Source organism: Cyprinus carpio, chromosome B17 (assembly GCF_018340385.1).
Source record: "Cyprinus carpio isolate SPL01 chromosome B17, ASM1834038v1, whole genome shotgun sequence".
In the NCBI taxonomy this organism is placed as follows: domain Eukaryota; kingdom Metazoa; phylum Chordata; class Actinopteri; order Cypriniformes; family Cyprinidae; genus Cyprinus; species Cyprinus carpio.
The window spans coordinates 13,800,650-13,815,301 of record NC_056613.1 but is presented as its reverse complement, the minus strand read 5'-3'; the positions used below and the strand labels follow the sequence as shown (position 1 = coordinate 13,815,301).

At 37.7% G+C, this 14,652-nt stretch overlaps 1 protein-coding gene across 5 annotated transcripts in view; it reads right to left on the bottom strand.

Annotated features, from left to right (window-relative positions):
• Positions 1–505: 505 nt before the first annotated feature.
• The window catches only part of LOC109108101 (ribosomal protein S6 kinase 2 alpha), a 51,608-nt gene continuing 37,461 nt past the window's right edge, over positions 506–14,652 (bottom strand). For 3 of the 5 annotated variants that reach the window (XM_042742393.1, XM_042742394.1, XM_042742395.1), the window contains 20 exons: positions 12,426–12,542; positions 10,564–10,645; positions 9,738–9,818; positions 8,868–8,947; positions 8,682–8,788; positions 8,450–8,487; positions 8,217–8,359; positions 8,046–8,116; positions 7,481–7,569; positions 7,244–7,308; positions 7,055–7,157; positions 6,169–6,299; positions 5,260–5,385; positions 4,784–4,873; positions 4,481–4,639; positions 3,416–3,577; positions 3,087–3,163; positions 2,867–2,984; positions 2,640–2,777; positions 506–2,558 (listed from right to left, as the gene is read on the bottom strand). In XM_042742393.1, coding sequence (XP_042598327.1) covers positions 2,436–2,558; positions 2,640–2,777; positions 2,867–2,984; positions 3,087–3,163; positions 3,416–3,577; positions 4,481–4,639; positions 4,784–4,873; positions 5,260–5,385; positions 6,169–6,299; positions 7,055–7,157; positions 7,244–7,308; positions 7,481–7,569; positions 8,046–8,116; positions 8,217–8,359; positions 8,450–8,487; positions 8,682–8,788; positions 8,868–8,947; positions 9,738–9,818; positions 10,564–10,645; positions 12,426–12,542 — 2,100 coding nt within the window. In that variant the 3' untranslated portion in view covers positions 506–2,435. Of the gene's footprint in view, positions 2,559–2,639; positions 2,778–2,866; positions 2,985–3,086; positions 3,164–3,415; positions 3,578–4,480; positions 4,640–4,783; positions 4,874–5,259; positions 5,386–6,168; positions 6,300–7,054; positions 7,158–7,243; positions 7,309–7,480; positions 7,570–8,045; positions 8,117–8,216; positions 8,360–8,449; positions 8,488–8,681; positions 8,789–8,867; positions 8,948–9,737; positions 9,819–10,563; positions 10,646–12,425; positions 12,543–14,285; positions 14,615–14,652 lie in introns of those variants that run through there. The other 2 variants (XM_042742390.1, XM_042742392.1) reach the window with 2 other exon arrangements.

Sequence of the window (14,652 nt, the reverse complement as noted above, 5' to 3'; positions counted from 1 at the left end):
ACTGTTCAGAAATGTTTGACTGGTAGTGTATATAATAAAAGTAATAACAATAGGTGACAGGGTTGAATATTTTTACCTAAATAAATCTGTCACTCAGAAGGAGTGTGTGTATTTAAGGGACAGTAGGGAGGATATAGGAGATTTCTAGGAGGAACAGGCAAAACAGATGGAGAGGAGAGAAATATGTTGGAGAGAGAGCGAGAAAGTAAGGACAGGATTAAAACCAGACAGACAGAGATACTGTATATACAAGCGCTTTCTCATTCATTCATTCATTATGGATTTAGACTCTCAAATAATCCCACCACATCATGGCCTAAATTCTGAAGTAAAAAGCTCTCATTTTGTCTGACTTTTAGTATATTAATCCAATGAGCAGATTAAAAATATAATATGCCCCAAGACTGCCAAATACATTGAGGTGCAGACCTCACATACTGTAGGCCAAATGATTCAGTGATTGAAAAAGAAAAGAAAGATTGAGCAAGACATACAGGACAAGTCATACTTTTTTCTTTTCTTTTAATAGAAAGGCATCAGGATGAAGGTTCTTTAATTCAGCCCCTTTACTGTAGAAGCAAAAGGCATTAATTTGCACCCCTTTACCACAAACATCCCAGCCCACCCACCCCAACATCAGGCAGGAGAAACAAACACATTTACACAGTAATACGACCGAATGCTGCGACTCCCAGCAAATAAAGCACTTTTTTTCTTCAAGGAAAGACAAATAAATCACAATTTTTTTTTTTTTTTTTTTTTTGTAAGATTAGGCAAGAATAACCCCAGATAGCATACAAAGAGCAAATAAGGTTTGGGAGAAACAGAATGCACAATTACAGAGACAGACTATGTTTTTGAACACTTTGGACACAGTGCCAAATTCTGTTCCAGTTACTGTTTTTAAAGTGACTGAACAATTTTCACCCTCATGTCATTCCAAACCTGTATCACTTTCTATTTATAGCCGAATTACCATGATATTCTTTTTAATAGGATGAAAGTGAATTCCTGGTCCTTAAAAATAGCTTGGACATTCCACTTAATATCATCTTTTGTGGAACATAAAAAGTAATACAATATAGTTTTGAAAAGACGTGGGGGTTAGTAAATTGTTACAATTTCCATTTTGAAACGAGCGATTCAGAGTAAAACTATTATTTTTAATAATCAAAACAATGAGACCTAGGTGCTTTTCTAATTGTTTATGTCAGAGCAAAGAATTTTCATAATTCTTAATTCAAGAATTGTGGGAAAGGGAATACAAAACAATACTTTTTGTGTTTGACTGGTAAAGGGTGCAATACTTGAGCAAGACAAGGCTTCATGAATTTGCAAGGCATCGCTAACAACAGCCTGAGCACAACACAGTTGATAGTTCCACCACACTAGGCATCTGAACGCAGGGAGAACAAGGAATAGGACAGACAAGGTAAAAATATACACAATCATTAAATCATTTCCTCAGCTGTCATATTTATACACTTTTGTGCTCAATGTGCCTTTATAAAATAACTTCTCTTTAAGCAAAACAACAACAACAAAATCAAAACACAGGAGACAGCATTCAATATCCAGAAAAAGCACTGGTCTAACAAGAGCAACATTTTTCCATGCCACAGGCTTCAGATGTCATCTCACATACACACTTTTTTTCATTCTTTACTTTAATAAACACAAGAAGACATTTCCTGAACAGTCCTCACCAGTGCTGACAGGTTCACCAAGCAAAAGTGCCGGGTCGGGGAAAACAAGAAAGAAACAAGACAGCATTGTACAAATCCATGCAGAAAGCACTCCCATTCTCCACTATGTTTAGGTTGATAGTCATGTGAACATGCTCACCGGATTATTATGGAAGATATATTTAACCTTTACTTGTCCATGTGGGTGAAATATTATACCGGAACATCTCTGCTTCTCCTAAAGCCCACTTTGAGCTTTTAGGAAGAGACTGACTAAGAGCATAGCAACTGAAAAGCTTCCAAGAAGAGACAGATCAAACATGAAATCCAGTTGAACAATCTATAGAAGTAAAAAATAAAATAAAAAGCAAAACTAACAAAAACTGAGAAATAATAAGAAACTCAGCAGTGTTGATTTTATTTATTACAGTACCAAGACAAATGCACTGGGAATATCATAACAGTATCCTTTACCCGGTTTTTTGAATTCTCTCTCTCATACACACACATAAACACACACCCCTACTTCTAAGGGAGAACGGAACCCTCACTGGCCACGCCCCTCAAACTTCATCAGCCAATCACCTCCCTTGCCTAGTGTGCTTGACAGCTCCACTGCAGTGCTGATGTCATGGGCAGGTTCAAGAGACCGTCTTTAGTCTGTAAAGCTTCAGTGTGGTTCTTTCATCCATCCATCCTTTCCACAACTGCATTCAGTCTGGAGTACTTCATGTCTCCTTCCCTCGTTCTCTACAGAGATGTGGAAGGAAGCTTTTTCACCCGTCTCTGCGCCAGGAATGAGGACTCGATGGGCTTCAGCTCAGGGGGTGGTTGGGAACTCTTCAGTGCTGAGTATGTGGCAGCCATCGCCCCCTGTGAGGACAGAGTTGGTGAAGTAATAGACCACCATTTACGTTCTATATAATAAATGTAAGAGCCTCATGGCTGTGATACCTTGACAAGCTTGGCATCTTGATGTTGTAGCTGGCTGTTGGGAAGTTTGTCTCTCTGAATGATCCACGGATGCTTGAGGACCTGCTTGGCTGTGAGTCGCTGGTGAGGATCCACATGGAGCATCTTAGAGACCAGATCCTGTGTGGAAAATCATGCGTGTGAGAAAATGAAAACCCTGTCGGAGTGGTTTGAATGGCTGTGTGGAATGGGGTGGGGTCATGGCCTACTTTGGCAGCATCAGAAACCGCGTCCCAGTTGCCTCCCGACAGAGTAAAACGTCCGCTCCCTATCCGACTCAGAATATCTTCTGGAGTGTCTTCTGGTCCGTTGGCAAATGGTGTAAAACTGGGACAGTTAAAAACCAAAAGAAAAATGAGTGTGGGTGTGTTTTCAGATTTTGTGTGTGTGCAATGTTTATCAATAATGTGAGTGAATGTGTGTTCTTACCCAGCAAGCATAGTGTATAGTAATACTCCAAGACTCCAAATGTCACAGCCCTCATCATAGCCCTGTCTTTTCAGTACCTGTAACACAAAAATGATAACTTTCAGCACTGTTATTGAGAATAATACTTGAAACTGCACCACACAGACATCACATTGACGCCAGAAAATTTAAAGCCACATAGAACAAACTGTCCTTTGGTACAAATAACTCCAAACAAAGTCCTAGCAAATGTGTTTTTCAATATCACTGTAATTCAAAACATTGGGCATTTAATATGTTTATTGGTCTACACAGAATTCCTCAGTCTGCTGTGAGAAAAAAACACTCACCTCGGGTGCTACAAAGTTGGCAGTATAGCAGGGCGTCATGAGGAGGCCATTGTCTGCCCGGAGTTGCTTGGCAAAACCGAAATCACAGATGCGCAGAGATTCTGGATTTCCAGACTCATCAACATACAGAATATTACTTGGCTTCAGGTCCCTGTGCACAACCTAAGAGAAAAAAAAACACAAGCGATTTTATAATCATTTAAATTTTCCTGCATAATTCACAGACAGCTACAAATGTACCTGCCATCTTTAGGGGCCAAAAGCATTTATATGTGCCAACTTGTAACCGTACCATTACTAGTGCAGCAGTTATGAAAAAGACGTTATAATACATTTCAAGATGAGTGTTAAAATTGCCCCCATAATAGGCAATTGTACCACTTGAATAATACATTTTATTAACCCATCTCAAATAAGACGATCCCCTAAGTAATAATATTATTGTTTTAATATTACTTAATAGTTTACAGTATATGGCACTAATTCTTTTGGGAATGTGTTTAAATCAAAGGTCTATAATATTGTGATAAAATATATGTAGTGTTACAGTTGCTCTCAATCCCTATTTACTATTATACTGGGGTAAGATTTCAATGAAGAGTGGTTTAATTTAATTGATTTGAGTACATTTTTTCCATTCTTCAAGTGTTACAATTGCCCCTAATCCCAGTTTACCATTATATCAGGGTAAGATTTCAAGGAAGAGTGGTTTAATGTAATTTATTTGAGCCGTTTTTTCATTTTTCAAGCTCTACTATATTATGTGCTATAAAAGGCTACAGGATGATATTAGGCCTCAAAAGCATATTTATTGTGGTTCTTCTGGGAAAGATGTCAACATAAAAACTATTTAATCACAATAACTGTTGCAAACAGAGGAGAGGGAACAGAGGGGAGTAGAACAGAAGAGGGCCTAGGGAAGAGCCTTGGGGAACACCCTTAGAGAGGAGGGGGAAAGAAAGTCTCTGTCACAAACTGTGAATCATAACAACATATTTTGTGCCAGCGGCAGGTCATTATCTACAAGACAAATGTAATTGTGTTTGTCCATGCATGTTTTCTCACCCCTTGACAGTGCAAGTATTCCACAGTCTTTGTGATAGTGTGCAGCACAGCACTAGCCTCTCTCTCTGAGAAAAACTTCTGCTTGAGGATTCTGTCCAGCAGTTCACCTCCTCGCATCAGCTCAGTGACCAGGTACACCTGCTTCCCATTATCATACACCTGCACCACAAGTATTTTATTTTTTTTATTAAACATGGAGTGGTAGTTTTTTGAGGTCTCTATATTGTGTAAATATAAAATTTCAATAATGCAGATGATTTCTGCAGATCAGTTAATTGTGAAATGATATGCTGTTGTACTTACATCTTTGAGAGTGATGATGTTAGGGTGCTGGCCGTATCTCAGCAGGATCTCAATCTCTTCTGATGGGTCGGTGTTTGTTTTATCAATTACCTATCAGAATTATACAATAAATCATGTACAGTATTAGTTACTTGAAGACCACATGTATCTTAAACTCTTTTAGTGAACATTGCTCTTTTAACTGAACATCACCAACAAAAAAGCTTTCAACAGCAAATATATTTTATTTAAATAAAAAAGAAATATAGCTTTATACTGTCTGAAACACAGATTTTACGATTATTAACTAGAGTTAGCCTATTTTCTAAAAAAAAAAAAAAAAGGGAACCAAATCGACTGTAAAATGCAGTTTCATCAAAAACAGAGTCACATATGCTTAGGTAATCTAACCAATTGGCTGATGCCAAAGAAAGAAAAAATCATTCAAAGCCACGTCAGTACAAAATTTTGAGAGGTTAACGGTGTGAGGCTCTAACCTTCACTGCATACTCTGTGTTGGTTGCTTTGTGTATGCAGCGTTTGCAGACAGAGAAAGAGCCCATGCCGATGTCCTCCTTCAGTATGTATCCGTCACTGAACAAAAGGTTCTTACCGTGAAGCTGCTGTTGGAGACAGATACACAAGAGAGAGAGAGCATTAGAACAGCCACACACACACACCGGTACCAACAGTAAAATCTAATAATTCTAATGAACACTGTACACACTGATTACATTCTTTTAAGCAAGGCACAAACACTACATACTATTATTACAGTTAGAACTCAACATAGCCAATGCTGGATAGCACAGAATGATGATATCACTAATACTGAGTAAACCAATTTACTTTGCGCAGAACTAAATTTTCACTAATAGCATCCTTCATTCACATTTAACCACTGTATCATCATCTACATTAAAGTGCATTACACTCACTCTTACATAAATCAAAGTGAAAAGGTAGAAATACTGCTATCTAGTGGTCAGCCATTTCAAGCTCACTTAATCATAAATCACAGGATGACTAAAGTATGTTCAGGGTTCAAAACAAGTTATAGTCTAACCTCAAGCAATTTAATGGTTTCATAAGTGAACACCACTTAAACAGTCCTTGAAGGTGTTAAGGTCAGATATCCTTATTACTTTCATCATTGCATAAATTTTATAGAATTTATCAACTTTAAACAGCCATGACAAGAAAAACTGGACACTGTAACTAGGCACAAAAAACCTAATTATGTTCTGTGCTAATTAACGGCATTCCCCTGGTTAACTCAAGCTTAACCTGAGCCCTGTAATACTGTTGTACACTGTCATAAAAGCTGACAAGGAATGTCACATTAACCACAGCTAAATACAAAGAGTTATTTTCAGATGTATTTTGACATATAATAGATCATTAACCTGTACCACAGGGTGTGGAGGGGGCCGAGAGGGCTCTTCTTTGCCCTCCTCCTCTAGCATCGCTGTGGCAACAAAGCTGAAGCCCCGGAAAAGCTGATGAGCCCCTGCGCTAGGGGGAACACCTGGGGAATCTGAGAAAGTCCAAGAAGCAGAGAAACCATGAAGCCCACACTCATACCCCACATTACGCATGCTGATGACATTTAAAAAAAAAAACTCCCAAAGATCCAAATTTATTGCAGTGAGCTCAGCTTGTAGATCAAGATGAAACCACAGCCATCTGTTGTATGGCTACCCTATTCATGAAGAGACCACAAAAACTGTGAAAGAGAGAGAGTTCACTTAAAGATTTATATTTTGATCATGTTATTCAATTCTTTCTTTTTTTTTTCTTTAGTGTGACATAGGAGATGCTGAACAGAATTTTCATGCTGCTCTTTTGAGCATGAAATTGAATGGAGACCATCATTAGATGTAACAAATCATGCAAGATTAAGTGAATAATTCAAATTTGGTCTACCCCTCAATCAGAAATATCCTACACTTTCAGAATACTTGATATAGTGTCTGGTGATGTAATTATAATTTGTATCCTTTTTGGAGTTTGACAGCCTCTGGTCTCCATCTACATTTATCATATGTATAAGAGCAACTTTCTGATAACATTTTGCTAAACAACTCCTTTTGTTTTTAACAGAACAAAGGCAATCGTTTAGGTTTCAAACAAAGTGAGGGTGGGTAAATGACAGCATTTCCATTTTTAGGTGAACTATCTCTTTAAATTCTCCAGTAGTTTGTTTTGAATGCCAACAACTCTTGCCATGGTCCAAAAAAAAAAAACTGTTGAGCACAAGACTAGTCACAGATCATAGAAACGATCCCTTACCTTTAGGGGTACGAGAAGTGAACTCTGAATCAAAGTAAAAGGTGTCATCAGGTCTGGCCACAGCTGGCTTGAATGGAGGTTTTATTTCTCGTCTAAAGAGTTTCTGAAAATAAATATAAAATCGCATTTTTGCACTGAAGCATTTAATAGAAATATTCCAATAGATCTGAAGGCATCTGAAGAACTTACATTCCAATCAATCGTCATGAAGAATGAATGGCGTTTGATTTCCTCAGCTCCATCTGGTCCAGATCCTGGTAACAGTTAGTGTATGAATAAAATACTTCATTTGAAAATACAGCACATTAAATGGAATTCTCCTGTCAACTACTCTTATCTAATGTGGCAAATATAATTTTTATATAATATAATTGACTTCACTGGAAAAGGAAGCTTATAGCATGATTACAGAACTATATTCATTACCCAGTCTGTTTGTAGGGTTCCTCTTGAAAAGAGCTCTCAGTAAGCTTTGAGCCTCAGCGCTCAGGAACTGAGGCATCCCTAACCTGGCTCTGAAGAGAAAACCAAACAATAATCATGACTCAAAAACTGATCAATGTTCACAACATATATGCTACTGTACAAAAGTTTTGGTAAGATTTTTTTGATGATTTTGAAGAGAAATTCCAATAGAAAAGCTTTCATTCGAAATTAACATTATAAATGACTTGCTGTCATCTTTGATCAATTTAATGTCTCCTTGCTGAATAAAAGTATTAATGTAGTGTAGACAAAGTCAATATTAATACATAATAGAGACCTATTGTTGTTTAACAGATTATATTGTTTTTCTTCCAACAACTTGCTAGTAACAAATTAGGCAAACCAATTAAATGGAAAATGATGCACTGAAGACTATTTCCTAGGACAAAAAAATGAGCCTAATCATAATGTAAAACACATTTATTCTAAATGCTTCATTTAAAAACAAATTTGAGAATATTATTTAAAGACTCTATAAAAAGAACAAAACTAAATGGATCCTCACTTCAGAATGAGATTCATCGTTTCTTTTCTGTCTTTTCCCTGGAATGGCAGTGAACCTGTAAGCATCTCAAACTGTAAGAAAAGAGAAACAGAAAACAACAATTAAAGCAAAATATATTAGACAAAATATAACTGACAGCAAAGCTGCACTTCTGCATGAATCCGTTCATACCATCAGTACCCCAAATGACCACCAATCAGCGCTGTGCGTGTGTCCCTGCCGGTTAACCACCTCTGGAGCCATGTACTCCACCGTCCCACAGAAGGAGTAAGCCTTCTTCTCATGGTCGATAGCCTCCTTACACAGTCCAAAATCTGAGAGAAAAAAACAAGATCAATCACACCAATTAACATTTTGACTGAAGTATGTCTAAATCCTTTGGTAACCCAGTGTTTTTATTGTACCTGTGAGTTTGATATGTCCCTCTTCGTCCAGGAGGATACTAGAAAATAGAACACAGAAAATGTATTTGTTAAGTGAGTCACGTTAAAATACAAATCTAAAGAATATCACACTCATACTTGACAGTAGGTAGCAGATTTCATGGTGTGTACATGTGTTTACAATGTCAAGCATCTCCTCAGTGAGTTTATGATTTGTGTGTGTGTGTGTGTGTTTGTGTATAAATTTAAGTACTTCTCAGGTTTGAGATCTCTGTAGATGATGCCGAGGCCGTGCAGGTGATCTAGACCCAGTGCCAGTTCAGCCAGATAAAACTTCACATCTTCTTCTGTGAACATCACCTGAACACCAAAGAGATGGTGTGAATACAATGTAGACAAAGAATAGGATATTGCGCTCATTGATATGAGTATTATATACCTCTTTTGACAGCCTGGTGAATAGATCCCCTCCTCTGAGGAAGTCCAGAATCAGATAGAGTTTACCCTCAGTCTGAAAAGCTGAACACACACCCACAAAGAAGTGCGCTTGAAGTCAATCTGATCTGTTAGTCATTACTGATAAGCACCTACAGCTTCCTCTATAATTTAAGGCTTCCGTCAAGCAGGTAAAATGCAAGATTACGATGTTCAATTACTCAATTGAATGTAATGACCCTGCAAACAAGGACTCTGAACTGTAAATAAATTTTAGGACCAGAATCATTCAGGAACACTGAATTGAAGTCATTTAATAATTCCTTCTTAATAAAACCACATGCAGCACAGCAATTCAATAATAGTGCCTTTTGTGACATTTTAAGAGATCGTCATAATTTACTCACCATCGTGTCATTGAAGCATCAAAAAGGATGCAAATGCCAAAAGACCAAATTTGTTAAGTTGTTATTTTACTAATTATATTTCAATTCAGGAGCTGTTGAATCTGAATCTTCACTACTTCAGAGTCAATAAATGGATGGCAAGATTTTTTGTGAATTACAACTTAAATTTTTCATGTTCTTCAAACAAAGCTATTGTGTGACTTCTGAAGTCTTGGAATAGGCTGCTTTTATGATACTTTAATGGTGCTTCTGCAGTCAACATTCATTAAAATTACATGGGAAACCAGTACCAGTACAGTCCTTAGAATCTCTCCTTTTGTGTACAATGGAGTTTTATGGATTTGGAATCGCATGACAATGAAAAAATTATGACAATTTTAATTTTTGAGTTAGCAATTATTTTAGGGAAGGGAAATGGCATGAGCACAGATTATTGATAATGTATCATAGACATCCCACTAACTCACCATAATGGAGTTTAACCACAAACGGATGGTTGACGTCTGCCAGGATGTCTCTCTCCATTTTAGTTCTCACACGATCCCTCACTGTGATGAGAACAATTTCACATGGGTCTTGAGGAAATATCTGGCCACAGCTAACAAAGTCAACTTGAGCATGAAAACATTTTTTTTCTGCAAGTGACTGAGGTACATAGCAGCAGATTCAAATTAGCGGAAGTCTGAAGCAGAAGTTCATCAGATAGCATGTGTTTGTAGGGAGTGTTGTTATCAGTTCTTATTAGATCTGTGAAGGCTCTCTTTTTAGGAACAGAGAGAAAGGAGGAGGAGAGAAGAAGAGATAGCTTCTGAGATTTCAGTGAACTGACACCTGAACCTAAAACCTCAGGTTTGTAAGCATGGTGGGATTTTCTGTCATTGGGGTGCACAGTAAAAAAAACAGGAAGTAAGTGTACCCGCAGAGGACTTACCGTTAATCTGTGACCTCGCTGACACTGACACAAATTCAGATTCAGAGTTGAAGGAATACACCAAAAAATATGCCAACAAAATAAATATTGTGTATAGTGACACTGCAAATCCCATCTGATACTGTAGGTCTGACAATAATATATGAAAATCTAGTAAATTCAAATGGTAAATTCATGATTGGTGTTATCCTCAGGGTTGGTATCTGTGGTTACACAAAGACTGGGAGTGACACAAGAGTACAGAAAGAAAAACAGGCCAGGAGAACAATGTGAAACGAAAGCAGCTGTTGCTGCAGCGCTGTATATGTTCGTAAAGGAAGCTTGTGTGGTTTGTGGTGTGTGTGTTTACACTGATGCTGTACCTTTGAGTGTGGCCTTTCTCAGGACTTTCATGGCGTAGAGCTGATTACTGTCAGGAGGGGTTACCTTTCGTACCAAAAACACCTGTGCGTGCACACACACACACAAAAAAAAAAAACATACTTTCACTTTACAGAGTTATTAAACTGTTGTGCTGAACGTTCACTGAAAGCAATTCAGGTTAAGTCCGATTTTAAAGTGATAGTTCACCCAAAAATGAAAATACTGTCATTTATTACTCGCCCTCATGTCATTCTGAACCCACAAGACCTTTGTTCATCTTCAGAACACAAATTAGGATATTTTTGATGAAATCTGAGAGCTTTCTGACCCTGCAAATGCAGCAACGCAACTGACACGTTCAAGGCTCAGAAAGGTAGTAAGGAGTCAGACATCGGTAAAATAGTGGTTCAACTGTAATTTTATGAAGCTATGAGAATACTTTTTGTGCAAAGAAAACAAAAATAAAGACTGTATTCAACAATTTCTTATCTTCCTTGTCAGTCTCTATTGCACGTTCATGACAGTACCACGACTTTATGTGTGTGGTGCTGCTAATGCAGAAGCCGGCGTTCTGAATTTTTTTTGCCCAGCCTTACTTATTTGAACCAGAATATACAGAAAATGAACTAAGAGAGATGGATGTTCTATGTCAGAACACTGGCTCCTGCGTCAGCAGCACCACTCACAAAGTCGTGCTACTCACATGAATGCACATTGAAGACTGGTACAGAAGAGAAGAAAATTGTTGAATGAAGTCCTTATTTTTGTTTTATTTGTGCATAAAAAGTATTCTCGTATCTTTATATAATTAGGGTTGAACCACTGAAGTCACATGGACTATTTTAAAAATGTCCTTACTACCTTTCTGGGCCTTGAATGTGTCAGTTGCATTGCTGTCTATGCAGGGTCAGAAAGCTCTTGGATTTCATCAAAACTATCTTGATTTGTGTTCTGAAGATTAACGAAGGTCTTACAGGTTTGGATGACACGTGGGAGAGTAATTACTGACAATTTTCATTTTTGAATGAACTATCCCTTTAAAAGCACTGGGATATTTACTGCTATTAAAAGAATGTAAAAACTCATAAAAATTTTAATTCACAACAAAGGAACTGGTTCATTTTTATTTTATGAGACAATAGAGGAAGTATGAGGAAGTTGTATTTAATTGAATGACAGGAAGAGAACTTGTCTGAATTGTAATTCAAAGAAATTCATTGCCCGTAAGTGTAAATATTCACAAATGAACAAGTTATTACTAAATGTTGTTACACTTAATTAGCAAAAAGGTCCTCAAATGTCTTGCCATTGAGATTAAGTATTGTTCAGAATGGAATATCTTTCCAGTAACATATTATGAATTCACGAGTTCACACTTACGTATAATTAGCTGAAGTATGATAATGCGTATTTGGCGTGCTGTCCGGGAAAGGGCTCCAAGCTCGGGAATGGCCCGAACCTAGAGTACCCCCCCTCCCCGTATAATTGTAAAATTAACTCAAAGTGGGGAGATGGGGTGGAGGAGGGATGCTTATAAACCGTCAATGGATAGAGACCAAACCTTCAGTCAGTAGTGAATATAAATCAATTGTGCATATAAATCAATTAAAATTGAACAAATGTCAATAAAAATTATAATAATGATGATATGGGCGAGGGATGTGCTGGTGGATTGCAGACTCCAAATTCATTCATGTTTGCTCTGGTCCAGAGCAGTAAAACCCTCTGAACATCATCACAAAATCACCATTAACTAGCTTTTGCTTAACAGTATCTTATATAAGCTATATACAAGGACCACACCTCAAAGTCAACAAATACAAGACGTCTATGAAGTTTGTGCATATGAGACTCTCTTTACCTTTCCAAAGGAGCCCTGCCCCAGCACTTTGAGCAGCTCGAACTGTGAGGGGTCTGCTTTCTCCGCCCCCTCCTTAACAACATGTGTGATGTTGATCTCCTTGATGTCACCATCTTCCTACAACACAAGAGACAGAGGCGGAAATCAACCACAGCTTCTGTCAGGGTATTTGACATAAAACATATACAGAGCAGACAGCCGAATGGTCAGCAAGACGAGCTTGACTATTAAAGCTCAAAGCTGGCTTAAGTGGACATAATCTCCAATGCTGGAGGTCAATGAACGATAAGCCATTCTCAACATATATAGCTATATAATAATTATATGAGGGATTATGTTAAGGGATCAGTTGCATGTGTATCTTGAATTGAACCTGCAACTTCTGTGTTATCATCCCAGACCATTAAGGCTCCACCACCACCACTTGTTATTCGATAGTTATTTTGCAAGTTTCAGCAGCAAGGGTGCAGTTGAGATGAGTGAGGAGAAGTTCTTGAGAAGGTCAAGAATGCGATTTAAAGCCACATAGAAAAACACTTTAAACCTATCAGATCAGAAAGTGTGATGACTAGCAGTTTATCCTTCATTAAAGCTGATAGAAAGCATGTAGGCTTTGCTGAAAGTGAGGTAAACATGTTTAGGAGGAAATGGTTAATGGTCGAATCAAAATTAAGCTCTGAATTCTGAGAACATGGTACAATAAAAGCCCACAAACACTTCTCACTAAAGAGCACTATCATATCAAACCCAGTTAGACTAATATCAGATCTACTTAGAAAAACCTACAATTCTGACTAACTGACCAACAAAGTTATCACTGGGATGGAAACATTACCAATACGTCAGTAAATAAATCATTTAAAGGGATTGTTCCAACTAAAATTAGAATTCTGTCATCATTTACTCCTCCTGAAGTTGTTCCAAACTTTTTTCAGTGGAACAAAATATATTTGAAGAAATTTTTTTTTTCATACAATGGAAGACTATGGTCATCGAAACAACTTATACTCTACAGAAGAGGTCACACAGGTTTGAATGACATGTGGGTGAGTGTGTGTGTGTGTGTGTGTGTGTGTGTCTGTGTGTGTGTGTGTGTGTGTGTGTGTGTGTGTGTGTGTGTGTGTATGTATGTATGTATGTATGTATATGTATATTATATATATATATATATATATATATATATAGATATATATATATATATATATATATATTCACTCTGTAGACAATCAGAAAAAAATACTACAGCAAGAAATTCAGTTTATGCTCACCAACTTTTCTGCACATGAATAAATTGGCCCTGAGCTCAGATTAATTAATTGATTTCTTTTACAAAAAAATGTTACAAATTATGACACATTCATCTCATTACTTACTTCAAAAACCTCTCAGTTTTATCAAGGTCTGAAATGCATTTATTTTTGGGTGGCAATGTGCTGCAGTTTTAATGCCGAACACAAGTCAGCTTAAGTTCAGAAAAGGAAGAATTTCAGCATTCGACAGGTATTAGGGTGTTTCTAACACTTGTATCATTAAAAAGAGAAAAAAAAAACAGTGTCACAGAGCTCTGAAACACATATCATAGCTGTTCCCCTGCGGATGTACCACATGAAAGATGCATTTGAGGTCTTATTTTAAGGACGACCAAATTTAAGCGGCAAACATCTGACAAAATCAAACTAAATCGGAGTGTTTGACTTGTAAATGACAATTAATTAAAGAAAAGTTTGTTTACATATACATACAACCAATGTTACCCTATTCAACAAAACAAATAGTCTCTAAATACAACCATCCTAGCAACAAACTACAACTCCTCTACAAAGCAATGCCACTATACTGTGTGTGTGTGTGTGCACTGACCGTCCACGTCGTGTGTTCATCGGTTAAAGCTGCACTAGACTGAGCCGAGTTTGTGGTGCTGTTAGTCTCCTCTCTTGACTGAGTGGCATTCGCTAAAGCCTTACTGTGCTGCCTCTTGAACAGGTAGAGCCTCAATAACTGACTGACTTTAAACTTCCTCTTCTCTTTCTCCATCTCTTCATCCCTCCTCTAGCCAGGGTATTCCACTGTTACCCCCATCCACCTGCTGTCGGTGCAGCCATGGACAACAAAACTCATCCCAGAGAAGGAGTGAGCAGAGTCTGGCAGTGTGTGTGGAGTCAGGGTGTGTGCTCTGCCCTACTTGACAACTACAGTGAGGCACGCAGGAAGAGGAAGCAAGAGGCTG